The 15,690-nt window shown below is 35.0% G+C and overlaps 3 protein-coding genes and 1 pseudogene across 4 annotated transcripts; 2 read left to right on the top strand and 2 right to left on the bottom strand.

Annotated features, from left to right (window-relative positions):
• Window positions 1-626: 626 nt before the first annotated feature.
• On the bottom strand, window positions 627-2,886 carry LOC111280022 (uncharacterized). The gene is made up of 2 exons (XM_022867168.2): window positions 2,201-2,886; window positions 627-978 (listed from the first exon to the last, which is right to left on the bottom strand). The coding sequence occupies exons 1-2, from the start codon at window positions 2,846-2,848 to the stop codon at window positions 820-822; spliced, it is 807 nt and encodes a 268-aa protein (XP_022722903.1). The 5' UTR covers window positions 2,849-2,886; the 3' UTR covers window positions 627-819.
• Window positions 2,887-3,933: 1,047 nt separating this feature from the next.
• Window positions 3,934-8,193, top strand: LOC111279996 (chaperonin CPN60-2, mitochondrial). The gene is made up of 18 exons (XM_022867117.2): window positions 3,934-4,057; window positions 4,165-4,189; window positions 4,279-4,410; window positions 4,613-4,772; window positions 4,990-5,165; window positions 5,304-5,399; window positions 5,524-5,628; window positions 5,725-5,811; window positions 5,974-6,063; window positions 6,165-6,245; window positions 6,356-6,424; window positions 6,587-6,664; window positions 6,771-6,866; window positions 6,990-7,089; window positions 7,184-7,287; window positions 7,466-7,571; window positions 7,662-7,740; window positions 7,838-8,193. Exons 1-18 carry the CDS (start codon window positions 4,020-4,022, stop codon window positions 7,932-7,934), a joined length of 1,719 nt encoding a protein of 572 aa, XP_022722852.2. The 5' UTR covers window positions 3,934-4,019; the 3' UTR covers window positions 7,935-8,193.
• Window positions 8,194-10,220: 2,027 nt separating this feature from the next.
• Window positions 10,221-12,162, top strand: LOC111279998 (GATA transcription factor 1-like; annotated as a pseudogene). The gene is made up of 2 exons (XR_016334684.1): window positions 10,221-10,573; window positions 11,296-12,162. The product of XR_016334684.1 is annotated as a GATA transcription factor 1-like (transcript).
• A 1,746-nt stretch (window positions 12,163-13,908) lies between these two features.
• Window positions 13,909-14,917, bottom strand: LOC111279997 (hydroxyethylthiazole kinase family protein). The gene has a single exon (XM_022867119.2). It carries the CDS (start codon window positions 14,796-14,798, stop codon window positions 13,953-13,955), a length of 846 nt encoding a protein of 281 aa, XP_022722854.2. The 5' UTR covers window positions 14,799-14,917; the 3' UTR covers window positions 13,909-13,952.
• Between the last annotated feature and the right edge of the window lie 773 nt (window positions 14,918-15,690).

Raw genomic sequence — 15,690 nt, 5'->3', positions numbered from 1 at the left:
TGAATCTGGATTGTTTTCCAAACTTTCCGTAGTTGGAATTTTAGTTGTTGATTGCAATAGAATTCCAAGTTATTTACATGCCTTTTCCTATCAAATTGAGATTTCATGATAAGGATTACTTTCATAATAAAATAATGTTTGAAATTCACAATGAAATCAATTACTATTAGATTTAGAAGTTTAGGGTTAATATTAAAAAAAAAAAATTCAGGGTTAAAAGCTACTTATTATTTTCATTGAAAATTTTTTAATAAATGATTTTAAAAATAATTCATCATACATATTGAAAAATAAAATTATTAAAATTTTAATTTTAAATGATTTACTCTAAATCAAAGAGCTTATCTAGAACTAATATTGGATTTGGATTGTAATTTAAATAACTTCTTTTAATTTTAAACTTCTAAGCCATAAAAATAGTCTTGTATCTTGTGTGTGTGTGTGTGTATGCGCATGCATATCTATCTATCTACATCTATCTATCTATCTATATATATATATATATATATATATATATATAGGATCAAAAGGGAAATTTTTATTGTGGCCATGATGTATGTAGCCTAAGTTAATTTTGACTGTAATCATGTTCAATCTTTAGCTAGCATTAGTTCACAAGGAGAACATAAGTAAAAAGACTTCAACTCATGATGTAACCACAAATGTTATAAAGAATCCAGATAGAGAAAAACAAAACAGCAGTTCATGATCAATTACTGTATATCTCAGGACAAGCCAACAAGCAAAGAAACGTTAAGATAGACTCCTCTTAACATAAACCAATGGCCCTGAATCTTACTAATGATTCATAAATTTAAATCATACATCCAACCTCTCCACATCTTCAATTACAAGGGACTTCACTGGCTTTCCCAACAGATCAGTATACTCCTGGAAAGGAGACTTTGTGAACCGCGTCTCTCTCCAGAAATCAGGAGTCAAGAAACCGTATGTTTTCAGAAGACACTCAAAGGTGGCCTGCAATCACATTTCCATGAGCAACAGACAATCATATATCACCAATAACTGAATAAGCATCTCCAAATAATCATGCAACAAATAAACAGCTATCAAGGGTGTGAGACAATACAAATTCGAACGTGAAACAGAAGAACGAAAGCTTTTATACACACACATACACACACATACATACTAAATTTTATAACATGGGAAGCCTTTTTTTCCCTGTAGTTTGTTAGAAGTTCATTGAATGATGTACATTAACAACCCCGCAAAAATCCTGACCCTGTGGATATCGATACTTGCTGCCACAATTGCAGACAGATTAAAGAGGAAAAAAAAAAAGGAAGAAGATGCAAAGCAGCGGTAGCAACTATAACAGAATTATTATTTTTAATATTATTGTTTTGTTAAAAAGAAAATTTTTTTCTCTCATTCCCCCTAGTAAGAATCTTCAAATTCTATAGCATTCCTCTCTCTCTCCTTTCACCCACAAAAACTAACCCACCCCAATTTCCATCTTTCTCTCTTTAACAGACATAAAAGCCAAGGTACAAATAAAAAGGAGAGAAAATGAAGATGGCAGATTAAACTGCCATGTCCATATGTTCACTTCCTCAGTCACTCTCAGTGCAAAATAAGGACACAAACCTTTTGTTGATAGGAGGTTGGTTTTACCATTTTTAGAAGCCATGAAAGCTTAGGATGGGATGGTATGTAACATACACCTTCTAACATGTCAATAAATGACACATGAAACAATGCATCAGTCACCACCTAACCTGAGTCACAATTCGTATCCAATTAATTCAGTAACATACACCTCACAACATGTCAATAACTCATATCACTAATATTAGACCTGACAATTGAAAATGCGAAAAACCAGGTTTAACAAAAAAAAAAAAAAGTACTTCATGTTTTTCATGACAGCACAAATTGTAACATGCAATTTTTTCTTTCTTTTTTTTGTAAAACACTACACAAATACATGAATTGCCAGTTTTACATGACACCATTACATGAATTACTGGGTCTAACTAATATAATCCAAAAAAAAAATCAAACATTCCATAATAACTCATAGTATCAAAGAAACAACTGGTAACCAACAATCATAAAGTTTAGGTATGGGAACTAAAACATTTAACAACCCATTTCCAAATAGATCTAAATCCATAAACAATCTCAAATAACAACAAAACAGAACAAATAGAAATTATAAGGAAAAACTCAATACCTTGACAAAGTTACCAAGAGTCTTAGTAGAACCCCTGGAAGAAGTAAAAACATCTTCAATCCCAGCAAATTGAAGCACCTTTTTGGGCACCCTCGCAGCCACAATCCCCGCACCTCTCGGAGCAGGCACCATCCTAACAGTAACGGACCCACATTTCCCAGTGACCTTACACGGCACCGTATGAGGTTTCCCGATCTTGTTCCCCCAGTACCCTCTCCTCACTGGTATCACCGACAACTTCGCCAATATAATCGCCCCTCTAATAGCCGTCGCAACTTCTTTGCTACATTTCACCCCCAACCCAACGTGTCCATTTCCATCGCCGACGACGACGAAGGCCTTGAAACGAGTGCGCTGGCCTGCGCGCGTTTGTTTCTGGACTGGAGTGATTTTCATGACCTCGTCTTTGAGTGAAGGGCCAACCAGTTGGTCGACGATTTGGTACTCTTTGATGGGGAGTGAGTGGAGGTAGATTTGTTCGAGGGATGTGATTTTTCCCGATTTGACTAAACGGCCGAGTTTTGTAACGGGTACCCATTTCTCCTCTTCGTCCTTGCGGCCACGGCGCCTGCCTCTTGGACCACGGTCGGATCTTCCGCCAAAGCCACGCCTGAAAGCGCCACGTTCTCCTCCGCCTCTTTCTGCCATCACCACCTCCGCCTCAGAGATGACCGATTGGAGAAGGCAATGAGGGCGGCTAAGATTAAAATTATATAGTTGGTGGGTAGGCAATGGGTATTCCAGGGAAAGATAGGGTTTTTGGAATTAGGTTTAAGGCAATTACAAAATGAGGTCACTATTAAGAATATTTGTCAGCAAACGGTATTATGATAAAATAATTAATGAAAATATCAATATTTTATAATTTTTTAAAAATTGACGTCGAGACTCGAGAGTCGGAGGTGAAGGAAATGGTTACTTGGGTTCAAATAATGCATACAAATCTCACAAAGGTCAAATTGACAATAGCCGAGAGTGAAGGGCCTAAACGGGCTTAATTCAATATTTTTGTGAGAAGTAGCGGGGATGATGATATGGGTTAAATCAAATTTGGTTATATTTTCTCATATATTATATTATATTATAAATTTTTAAAATTTAATTTAAATTTAAATTAATTTTTTAAAATTTAATTTTATTAGTTTTATTTAATTTATCGATTTTAAATTTTAAATTATTTTTATATATTATTTTAATATAATTTTTAATATATTTAAATAAAGTTATTATAAAATAATTATTTTATTTAAAAAACATTCATATATATAAATTAATAAAAATATATAATTTGATTTAAATTTTTTTATTTTTTATATTTTAATTCAAAATTTGATTCAAATTTAATATATATATTTAATATTTAAATTTTATTTTAATAAAATAAAAAAATCAAATACTATAATTTGAATCGATTTTTAATTTTTAAAAAATTTTTTTAACTCCTAGTAAGAAAATTCTCTCAAACTTTGAATTAAATCCATTTTTGGTCTCACCAAAAAAATCGAGTCGGGTTCATTCTGAATCCGAGAAAAATGAGAGTCGGATCCGACAAAGATTTCGTGAAGTGAACGAACTGGTGAAATTAAAAAAAGAGGTTAAATTAACCTTTAAAAGAAAAAGTAAAAAAAAAAAAAACATAAAACCCTAAACCCTAAAGAAACAGCTACTTCTAGACTCTTCTTCTTTCCCTTCTGTGTCTGGGTTTAAAAGCACAAGCCCTCGATCCTTCTATTGTCTTTTGTCTTAGCTCTCTCATTTTCTTTATCTGTCACTTTTTCAAGCTTTCCTCTTCTCTTTTATTTCCTCCCAAACAAAACCCATGTATCGTTTCGCTTCAAGCCTCGCTTCTAAGGCCAGGTACCACTTCCAACACTTTTGTCCATTAATCATTTTTTAAGTTTCATTTTCTGTTCTTTTAAAATAAGCTAATTTTCTCTTTCTCTGTTCTTAATCTTTTGTTTCAGGATTGCTAGGAACACTACACATCAGGTAGTTAATTGGTGGTAGTTACTATCTTATTTTTTTGTTAAGGTTTATTTGATATTGTTATTGATTTTTATTTTTGGGGTTTGTGTTAGATTGGTAGTAGGTTGAGTTGGAATAGGAACTATGCAGCAAAAGATATAAAATTTGGGGTTGAAGCTCGAGCTTTGATGCTTAAAGGTGTTGAAGAGCTTGCTGATGCTGTTAAAGTCACCATGGGTCCTAAGGTAAATCCAATATGCTCCATTTTTATTGCTATGAATCTTTTCTTCATGTCTTCATCATTGATTGAAAGAGCTTATGCCTTTTCTTCTCTAATTTGGATAAGAAGTAGGGACTTAAAATTTATGGCTAGGAATATTGATGAAAGGAAGAAGTAATGTTATTTATTTGTGGCATCTGTTAATGGTTTTCTTTTTTTGTTGAAAGGGACGGAATGTGGTTATTGAGCAAAGCTATGGTGCTCCAAAAGTGACTAAAGATGGTGTAACTGTAGCAAAGAGCATTGAATTCAAGGATAAAGTCAAGAATGTTGGAGCTAGTCTTGTGAAACAAGTTGCAAATGCCACCAATGATGTAGCTGGCGATGGTAAGGCACACACACTTTCATAAATCTAATAGATTCATTTGAAGTCTTTAACTCTGTTTAGATACTTTCTTGTGGTTATTGTTCTTTAACTCTATTGTAGATACATCCTTTTTGCATGTACTAACTTGGTCAGTCTAGACATTCAGGTTTCCAAAACGCATGCATGTTGTTTATGTGTAGAGAGCTGATTCATGAGAATTCTTTGACATTTTTGCAGGGACAACATGTGCAACATTGCTTACAGAAGCAATATTTACAGAAGGATGCAAGTCAGTTGCTGCAGGAATGAATGCAATGGACCTAAGGCGTGGCATAACAATGGCAGTTGATGCTGTTGTAACAAACTTGAAAAGCCGGGCACGGATGATTAGCACATCTGAAGAAATAGCTCAGGTTGGTTTACTTATTCGATTTTTTTTTTTTTTGTCAAAAGCTTATTGCAGTCAGAGTGTTGCAGTACTGTAGAATCAAAACTAAAATGGTAGTGAACTTTAAATTTACTAAGGCATCAATGTAAATATTTTGTAATAGGTTGGAACAATATCAGCTAATGGAGAGAGGGAAATTGGTGAGTTAATTGCAAAAGCCATGGAGAAGGTTGGCAAAGAAGGGGTGATCACAATTCAGGTAAGTTTTGATGCCTTCATGTTTTAAGTGTTGGTTGCTCATGCTTGCCATATATAAAATCCTTTGCTTTTTTTTTTTTTTTAACACATGATATGATTTTATACCGCGGGTTAAACCTTTGCAGGATGGGAAAACATTATTTAATGAGTTAGAAGTTGTTGAGGGCATGAAACTTGACAGGGGCTACATATCCCCATATTTCATCACCAATACGAAAAACCAAAAATGTGTAAGTAACACATTTCTTTTCTGACTGAACTTCTGTCATATCTCTTGAGTCTTGACCATGTGATGATGCTGATTCAATTTATTTGTTTTATTGCAGGAATTGGATAATCCTCTTATCCTGATCCATGAGAAGAAAATATCTAGCTTAAATGCTGTGGTGAAAGTACTAGAGTTAGCTTTAAAGGTAAGAAAATTTTGCTCAATGCATGCATTCAAACCATTACATCTGACATCATTTTGGTACTCATCATTTATCAAGATCTACTTGTTTATCTCACTAAAACTGTCTTAAACTTCTTAGTCGTTATTTTTTGTGTAACGTTATTCTATGCTATATTTTGTTCAGAGACAAAGACCCTTGTTGATTGTAGCTGAAGATGTAGAGAGTGAAGCTCTTGCAACACTCATTCTTAACAAGCTTCGTGCTGGAATCAAGGTTTGATTTTCAGTCTGATGTGAATTTCCCCTTTTTTCTGTGTATTTGTCCTCAATTTTTTGGAATGCTTGCTAATCCTACGTGGATTATGTATGATGCAGGTCTGTGCCATCAAAGCCCCTGGTTTTGGAGAGAACAGGAAGGCTAGTCTGCAAGATCTTGCTGTCCTCACAGGAGGAGAGGTGAGGCGACTTTCTGCTATATGAGTTTGTCTGGTTCATAACATACAGTTTCACTGACAGGAATTTGCATGACCTCTTGATGAATGATATCTGTTACTTCTCTACTGTAGGTTATAACTGAAGAACTTGGCATGAACCTTGAAAAGGTGGATCTGGACTTGTTTGGCACTTGCAAAAAAGTATGATATTAATTGTTTGGACGTGAAACTCTGTGTGATGTGATTTTCTATCAGTTCCCTATAATGAGGAAGTTCTTGAGTTTGGTAAAACAGAACTATTGAATCCCTATTATATATGTACAGACATGCATGATTCCTTTTTTTTTTTTTTTGCTATTACAGGTTACTGTCTCAAAGGATGACACTGTTGTTCTTGATGGGGATGGTGACAAGAAAGCCATTGAAGAAAGATGCGAACAGGTCTTGTTGCTTTTTATGGACAAACTTTTAGCCATCTTTTGATTCTTGAACTCTATTTAATTTCCTTGATAATTCAGATTCTAACATTTGTCCTATATAATAACAGATTAGGTCAGCAATTGAATTGAGCACTTCTGATTATGATAAGGAGAAGTTGCAAGAAAGATTGGCAAAGCTTTCTGGTGGCGTGGCTGTCTTGAAGGTATATTACCATTGAGTTACTGGCATTTAACTTGTTAATTTAGAAATGCAGTAGCTGCTTTCTTTCCTATTTGTTGCCGCTTGAATGGAGGTAATGAAGCTCAGAATTTGCTGGACATTGCAGATTGGAGGAGCTAGTGAAGCTGAAGTTGGTGAGAAGAAGGATAGAGTTACAGATGCATTAAATGCCACAAAGGCAGCTGTAGAAGAGGGTATTGTGCCAGGTAAAAACTTTTAAGTCGTAGTGGTTTTTTCATGAGGTTTCAATTAAACTTGGACTCAGTGGAAACATTACTTAAGGAGTCACCTGCTGTCTAGGTGGTGGTGTTGCTCTTCTGTATGCATCGAAAAAGTTGGACGAGCTACCTACAGCCAACTTTGACCAGAAGATTGGTGTTCAAATTATACAGAACGCTCTAAAGGTTTGTAAATCTTTTCTGCATATATAGATGGATCAACTTCTGAAAATTCCTTTCTTAAATTCTTTTCAAGATGTACTGCTGAAAAAATTACAGTTCTTCCACTGTAAAGTTTCCAAATGCTGTTAATTTTGATTTGTGAAGTTTAACTCTCCCTTCTAAATGAAATTCTCTGTTGCAGACACCTGTGTACACAATTGCTTCAAATGCAGGAGCGGAAGGAGCTGTTGTTGTTGGTAAGCTGCTGGAGCAGGATAACCCTGATCTTGGGTATGATGCTGCCAAAGGTCAGTGACTGACTTAGAAGTTTCTTACACTACATGTATTTACCATTCTAATGAAACGAACGCAGCTTAATTCATTTTGTTCAAAACCAGGTGAATACGTTGATATGGTAAAGACTGGTATTATTGATCCGTTGAAGGTAATTAGAACTGCTTTGGTTGATGCTGCAAGGTAAGCTCTAAATTTCCTTCTAGGTTGCTTTTGTACTTGGGCTTGCCTTTATAATTTGTAAAACTAAGAAGCTGAGTATGTTGCTTTTGTGATGCAGTGTGTCATCATTGATGACAACAACTGAAGCTATTGTCGTTGAACTTCCTAAGGATGAGAAGGATGTTCCAGCAATGCCTGGCGGCATGGATTATTAAGGTTATTTACTAACAACACACCAATCGAAATTGCTTCGATCTAATCTTTGTTTTTTCTCCTTCCCTACATCTCATAAAGAAAAGAATACCGGAGATTGTAGTTGTTTGTCTTTCGTTGTTTCAGTTGGAAGGCAATTTGTAGGTAGTTTTGTTTATCAAGGTCAAAACTGTCTCATTGTTGTTGCTAGGAAGAATCGGTTTATTTGGAACCGTCTTTTGTGGAAATAAAAATCATAAAAAAAGAAAACCATCTTCAATACATTTTTGTTTTTGACACAAGTTCATACAAATATTCTTTTGATTGTGCTTATAGAGCTGAATCGAGTTTATATACTATGAAGCTCGAACTCTACCGATTTGAAAAGTTTAGGTTCGAAACTCTTTTTGAATTCAATTGAATTTCATTTTTCATGCCCGAGTTTGGCTTGTAATTTAATTGAGCTGCTTGAGTTTGGCTCAATAGGCTTTGATTATGGCTCGGTAGGCTTGATTACAGCTCGATAGGCTTGATTAGGCTTGGCAAAAATTATAAATAGACACTAAACATTATTTGTCTACTTATTTATTATTAAAAAACAAGAAGGCAGATTAAATTTGATTAAGTTCACAACCTTTTTGAGTTGGGTATTAAATCACTCAAATTTTGCTTGACTCGTTCATTGTAACAAATGAATTCAAATTCTTTCCAAGTTAAGCCAGCATAACTGAATGGTACCGTTGCACATTAAGACCCTTAGTTCTTATTTTCGTTTTCCTGATATTACGCTGGAGTCAAAGGGGAGGAAACCGGTTACAGACTGTTGTGTTGCAGTATAAAAAAGTCACAAAGCCACTGCAGTAAGATTGGCATTGCCAAGTTGCCAGAAGCATCATGCAAACTTTCCATACCATGATGCAAAATTCAAAGCCGCCCAACATGCTGAAGGGAAGTGGTTGATTGTTGAAGATGGCTTTGTTTGAGCCTAGACTGTACTTTCTGTTACAAGTGTTTGATAATAATCTGTGCTAACGTTTGTACCATTGACAAAAACCCTGATTCAAATTAATATTTAAATCATATTTTATTAGATAAATATATATTTTTTAATTTTAAGGCCGAAAGTACATTATTATTTAAATAACATACTGGATTAGATTTGGACTGAGCTTTTTAAAAAAAATAGGCCTAATCAGAGAAGAGAAAGCAGCACGTGACTCCCACGTGATTAATTGCTGTAAGAATTATGAACACCAACATTTAACCTAATCCCATCGGGTACAGTGGAGAAGATTGGTGGTGGACCCCACCCTCTCTCACGCTCGCATGCAAACTTGCAAATGCACCATGCAAATACATCTCCTTCACCACGTGCACCGTTGGCTACAAGTCAAAGATTTCGAAAATATCCCCCCTTAACATACGTGTCATATTCCCATTGGTTCAATGACGTGCTAATTTTGGAGCTTATTGGCATTATAGCATAATTTAAAGTCGTCCCTAGCTAGGCATGGCGCTGCTAGGCGGCCCGCCCCAATAAAAAGGAAAAAGAAAAATAAATAATTTATTTGCAATAATACCTTAATCTCTCTCTGTATTTATATTCATGCCCCTCGTAACCTAACACTGAAAAAGCTCCTTTGGAAATGTTTAACATTAATTTAATTAAAAATTATTTTTTTTAAAAAAAGTCAGAATTCGTATTTTAAAAATCTAATGTTGCTTTATTTTAAAATATTTGATACAGTTATTTCATTTTTTATAACTTTGAAATAATTATAATTTTTATTTTTTTAGTAATATTTATCTAAATAACAATTAATTTTTATTTGGATAAATAAAACTAATTAACAAAAAAATTATTGAAAATAAAAAGTGATAGTTTATATATTTATAACATATAATATTAGAATTCATATATTTATATTATATCTTATATAAAATTTATGTATTGTAATTTATATTAAAATTTATATCAATATAAAAATTTAAAATATTTATTTTTAATTTTATTAAATTTATAATAATAATTATTAAAATTTTAAATTATATTTTTTAAAAATTTTATTTTCATGTTATATTCGTATTACATTATCATATATATTTTAAATTTTGAGGTTTAATCGGTAATATATGTGCAAAAAATTTTCTTTTTATATTAAAAAAGTAAAATTTTATTACAAATAAAAAAAATTAATTTAAAATCAAACTCTTGATTCTTTTTAAGTACCTTTACTCACCGGATTAAAAATGTGCAAAAAGTTCATCAATCAATCTGATTTCACGAAAAGAACGTGAGCCATGTTACAGACAGGCATTACTCCCCACCATTATACGTTATGAAAATAAAGGAAATTTTAAAACTGAAAAAAAATAAATCAATAAAAGAACCCTAAAAATCGACATCCCCTCATTTTCCCACTAGAACATCATCATCATCTTCTTGTTCTTCACTTTTTTTTTTGTCTGAAAAAAACAACAGAAAGAGAAAAATATTCTTTTGTTTGTGAAGGAAATGGAAGCTTTTGACATGACGGCTTGTTTTGAGGACAACTTATTGGACTTTGGCTCCGACGTCGGAGAGGAAGATGAAGATGAAAAACACAAGAAGTTTTCAAAGATTAACCCATCTTCTTCTCTTAACCCTAACTGTTCCTTTCCTGTAAGTGTTTCTTTCATGGGTTTATGCTCTTTTGATAAATATTGGGTTTTGTTTTCTGGAGGGGGCTGTAAGAGGCCGAGTTTCGTGCTAACTCGGCCGAGTCATTGCTGTTTGGTAGGTTTTTGGAGGCTGGGGGAGCTAGAACGAGAGCTGACTCGGCCCGACTCCGTTAGTGAAATTAGGGTTTGGCTTGAGTCGAACTCGGGCTATTTTTGCGAGTCAGTGCTGAAAATGACCCGGGTCGGGTCAAAGCGGACGGCATTGATTTGAACAGGCATCTTGTCACATTATTTTTCAAGCAGGACAAATTTACCCGTCATTGTCATTCACGCTATTGGATAAGATCGCGTAATATGGACATCATATTGAGGGTAGTTTCGGTATTTTAGTATTTCAAAGGGAGAAATGTCATTATCGATGTGAGCTGTTGCTCACCAGGCTTAGAGCTGTACTAATAAATGTCCAGCGAGGATTCCATTTTCTCTTCACCATAATTAAAAATTAAACTGATACGACCACTCCATCTCTTTATAATTCCACCAGTGCGAAAAGTCAATTTTGTCCAGCTTTGAAACATTATCTTTCACCGTCTCTCGTGAATCCTACGAGACCAAACTTTTCTTTTTCCCCCATCTAAAGTGCCCCAGGATTAAAAAAAAAAGAACAATTTTAACTCGTTCGAGTCGACTGAGTCAAAAAGTTTTTGTTTTAACAATTTGCAGGAATTTGCAGAGGAAGAACTAGAATGGTTATCAAACAAGGATGCATTTCCAGCTGTCGAAACGTCATTCGTCGATATGTTAGGGACGGCAGCAAAGCACCAGAGCCCGGTGTCAGTGCTGGACAACAGCAACAGTTCCGGCAGCACAACCTTACCCAACGGAAACGTTGTAATTCATTGTTGTGGCAACGTTAAAGTACCTGTAAAAGCGCGGTCCAAGCGGCTCCGCAAATGTAGGGACCTGAAGAACCAGGAAAACAGCTGGTGGGTTCAGGAGAATGTGAAGAATGCCATTGCCACTGCGAAGGGGGCTGGTTCGAGGACCATAGGAAGGAAATGCCAGCATTGTGAGGCTGAAGAGACACCGCAATGGAGGGCAGGGCCGCTTGGGCCTAAAACGCTTTGCAATGCATGTGGAGTGAGGTATAAGTCCGGCCGTTTGGTGCCTGAGTATCGTCCAGCGAGTAGCCCAACGTTTTCAAGTGAGTTGCACTCAAATTCCCACAGGAAGATATTGGAGATGAGGCGGCATAAACAGTTGAGTTTTCTGCAATGAAGCCCATGAATAAAAGCTAGTGTTCTGGTGAGCTGAGCACTGCCATTTCTTTTCCTTTATTATTATTTTTTTAATTTTGGGTCTTTTTGTTTTTTATTTTTAAGTTAGTGTAGTTACTCTAGGAGTTTAGTTGTAATGGAGTCAGAAATTGGTTAGTGAAAGTTACTATTTTTACTTTTGTTTTTGATGAAGTTGAAAATCCATTTGGGAAATTTTGACTTTACTGTGTTTTTGGTTTGTTTAATTGGTTTTTGTCAAATTCTTGAATCAATTTGGTTTTTGATTTTGGTCAAAATGTGGATTTTTGATTGATTTCTGTATTTGGGTTATAATGTGCTCATGTTTGATTATTTTGAGCTAACTTATTTGTTATTGATAGTGGGAGAGTTGCCATTGCTGAGCAATTTAGGCTTAGTGTTTATTTTCATGAATGTATCAAATACACAAAGTATTGTAAACTGTAATCTGGAGGATCTTATGGCTGCAACCCATTGAATTGCTTTCTCTTGTAGCTGTTTCATATCTTTTCTTCATGCATTGATTCTTCCTCTGGGAAGGCTGGTAAAATTTTGTACATATCCTTGATTTTTGGTGCATAAATCATCAATTCAGTAGATTACAAGATAGTTCATGGCTGGATTTATCGACATGATCGATTCAATTCAAATTGGTAACACGAGGATGAACATCCCTAATGCATTACTTTGTTTGTGAGCTTGTGGAAATGGAACTATGTTCATGCGGAGTAACCTAAAATTTCCTGTTCAAATTGGGATGATTCGATGGATATTGTTTTACAGAGGCTGTAGACCACAATTATTATGTCTCTGGAAAGTACGGAAGGAATACTGACTTGAAATTGTGCCTTGCTAGAAGGCATAGGTCTGGCTGTTTGTAAATAGTTGATTGCAGCAAGAAACTGAATAAGATTCCTGAATTACTTTGTTTATTTTATGCACATTGGTTTGATTTTGTTCTAATGCTGGGCTAGCAATGGTTGCAAACCAAAAACCATCAGGAAAATATTGCAAAATTTCAAGCAAATATCCCCAGTGTTCGTTTCATTGCTGATTTACTACTGTCTACATGGCAACGTCTCTGGTAGAAGTCAACCCAGCAGCAGCCACAGCAGAAGAACAAGAACCTGTCCTCCAGTTCTATATGCATAATATCCTCCAGGGAATTAGTACCACAGCTCGACCAATATTAGATTACTAGGAAACATTGACGGTTGTCAAGTACCTCTCGCTAAGCCAGTGGGATTCCTCCCTCAAGTTGGGGTAGAGGAAATCTAAGGATTTGTGTATTTGAGCTATGTAAAAAATTAAAATTAATAAATTTGAATTATATTTTATTTAAAAATTATATATCACAATTTATATTGACATAAATATATGAAATATAATTTTTTTTATTTTGTTAAATACATATAAAATTATTGTTAAAATTTTAAATTATTTTTATATTTTAATTTTGTATTATATTTATATTATGTTATCGTATCATATTTTAAATTATTGTATGTAAAGTAAGTCGAAGATCCCAATTAATGGCAGTGGTGGTGACTATTCCTATTGTCAATGGCAACAATGCATCTCCCATTAGGAGCTGGCTTTGCCAGCGCAGCTTTCGCAGGCAATTAAAATGAAAATGGTAATCCTCAGATCCCTGGAGGACCAACTAGGCTTCAAAACAATCATCATTATCGATGACACAGTCACCGCCAGCTCTGTTTAACGTCACAGGCAATAAGGAAAGCTCAAAGAGTTTATGTAAACCAGCTCTAGAGATGGAACAATCCAAATGATTTCATTCACAGCCATGATTGAAGGTAGCAAACCTCAACTTCAAGCACCCACGTCACACACATCAATGACTACTGGAAGTACAGGCATGGACTTACCGAGGTCTTGAAAATTGTCCGGTTGTGTGAAAAATAAACAATGTCTTCCTTTCCAGCTTCAATCTTTCAATTTAACAATTATAAATTTCAAAATATTTCCCCTTTGATTTATCAATCTCTTAAACCTCTTCCATTCACATATATTGATATGGCAATGGGCTAAATATTATTCTTAATTATTGAATTATAGAAACTAACCTTAAAATTTACCTTGGATTTCATACAAAGAGGTGATTTTAACACGAGAAATGACAGCCGTTTGATCAAGTCCATGGAGAGAATCAATCAAGTGCATCCGCAACGAAGCCGGACCTCTAGCCATCTCCATCGCGATCTCAGCGGCGACGCCAAACACGGCCATCGCGGAAGCCGTTGCTTCCAAAGGGTGCGACGGATCCACTGCGACGAAAGCGGCGATCAATGACGTGACGGCGCATCCGGTGCCCGTGATCTTCTGCATCATCGGCACGCCGTTTCGAGCTCCAACGACTCGATTCCCGTCGGTGATGAAATCGACTGCCCCCGACACCGCCACGACGGCACCGCTGGAATTAGCCAAGGATTTCGCGGCTTCGACGGCGTCGGTTGAGTCGTGAGAGCTATCTACGCCTTTGGTAGTCCCCAAGGAAGCGTTAGCCAACGCAATGATTTCGGAGGCGTTGCCTCTGATAACGGTTGGCTTAAGGGAGACAAGATCCAAACACGCTTTTAACCGAAAACCAGAAGCACCAGCGGCGACAGGGTCAAGGACCCAGGGATTTTTGAACTGGGAAGACAATTCAGCAGCAAGCTTCATGGCCGGTAGCCAGGTATCAGAGAGTGTTCCAACGTTGATATAAAGCGCGCGGATTTGAGGAGTGAAGTCGGGGATTTCGCTTGAAGAGTGAAGCATAGCCGGCGATGCACCAGCGGATAAGAGAGTGTTTGCCGTTAGATCCATGGATACGAAGTTGGTGATGCACTGGATTAGCGGCGATTGATTCCGGACTGAGCTTAGATGGGCCCATGCTTTTGTAGACCACTCGCTCTGTTCTCCGGCTTCCATTTTTGTCTTCTCTCGAGCGCTTGGGGCCTTTCTTCTTCTTCAACTGAACCAATTTTGTCTCTTGAGCCGAACCTGCATACCCAAAGAGCGTCAGATGAAGGGTTTAAAAACCAATCATCAAGCGTCACTTTCCAGGTGTAATCTACTGTTCAAGTATTTATATTATATAAAATATTAAAATTTATATTTATATTTTTTATTTATATAAAAATTATATATAATAATTTAAGATGATATAAAATTCGTTTAAATTTATTATTAAAATTTTATAATATGTTTTTTATATTTTTATTTATATTTTATTAAATTTTAAATTTCTAACACTTAATTTATTTTATATATTCGGCATATGATGCGGGTTCCAATTTTTTTTATGGTCTTCTTTTTCCTCCTGGGCCTGTATACGATACCTACATTGGATGCTTGTGGTCCGAAATTGCTGCAAGTAATAATTGGGCCGGTTCCGATGGTTTGAATCTGTTTGTTTTTTTATTTGAATTTATTTCAAGTTTTAATCGTTTCGGATTTAAAAAATTTTAATTAGTTCAAATTATTTTGAGTTTAAATTATTATGAATTTAAAAAAATTCAACACAAGATTTTAAATTTTTAATTTTAAATATAATTCAACACAAATCTATTAATTTAAAAAATGAACAACACACTCTAAACTTTTTAATTTTGTAGGTCAGATTTATTTATTCCGTTAAAAACCTTAATTAGAGATCATTTTATTCATGAAAAGTCAATATCCTTAAATACACACATGAAGTAATAATTATTAATAATAAATTGTTTTTATTTTTTTCTCAAAATATAATAGAAATAAATTTTAGATGTAGTATATAAAAACAAAACTTACATTTATAAGTATGCTAATATATAAAAATATT

Source organism: Durio zibethinus, chromosome 27 (assembly GCF_047325235.1).
Source record: "Durio zibethinus cultivar Kanyao isolate XHJ-2024 chromosome 27, ASM4732523v1, whole genome shotgun sequence".
Lineage (NCBI taxonomy): Eukaryota > Viridiplantae > Streptophyta > Magnoliopsida > Malvales > Malvaceae > Durio > Durio zibethinus.
Note: the sequence above shows the minus strand (reverse complement) of the source record. Positions and strands in the feature narration are given on the sequence as shown.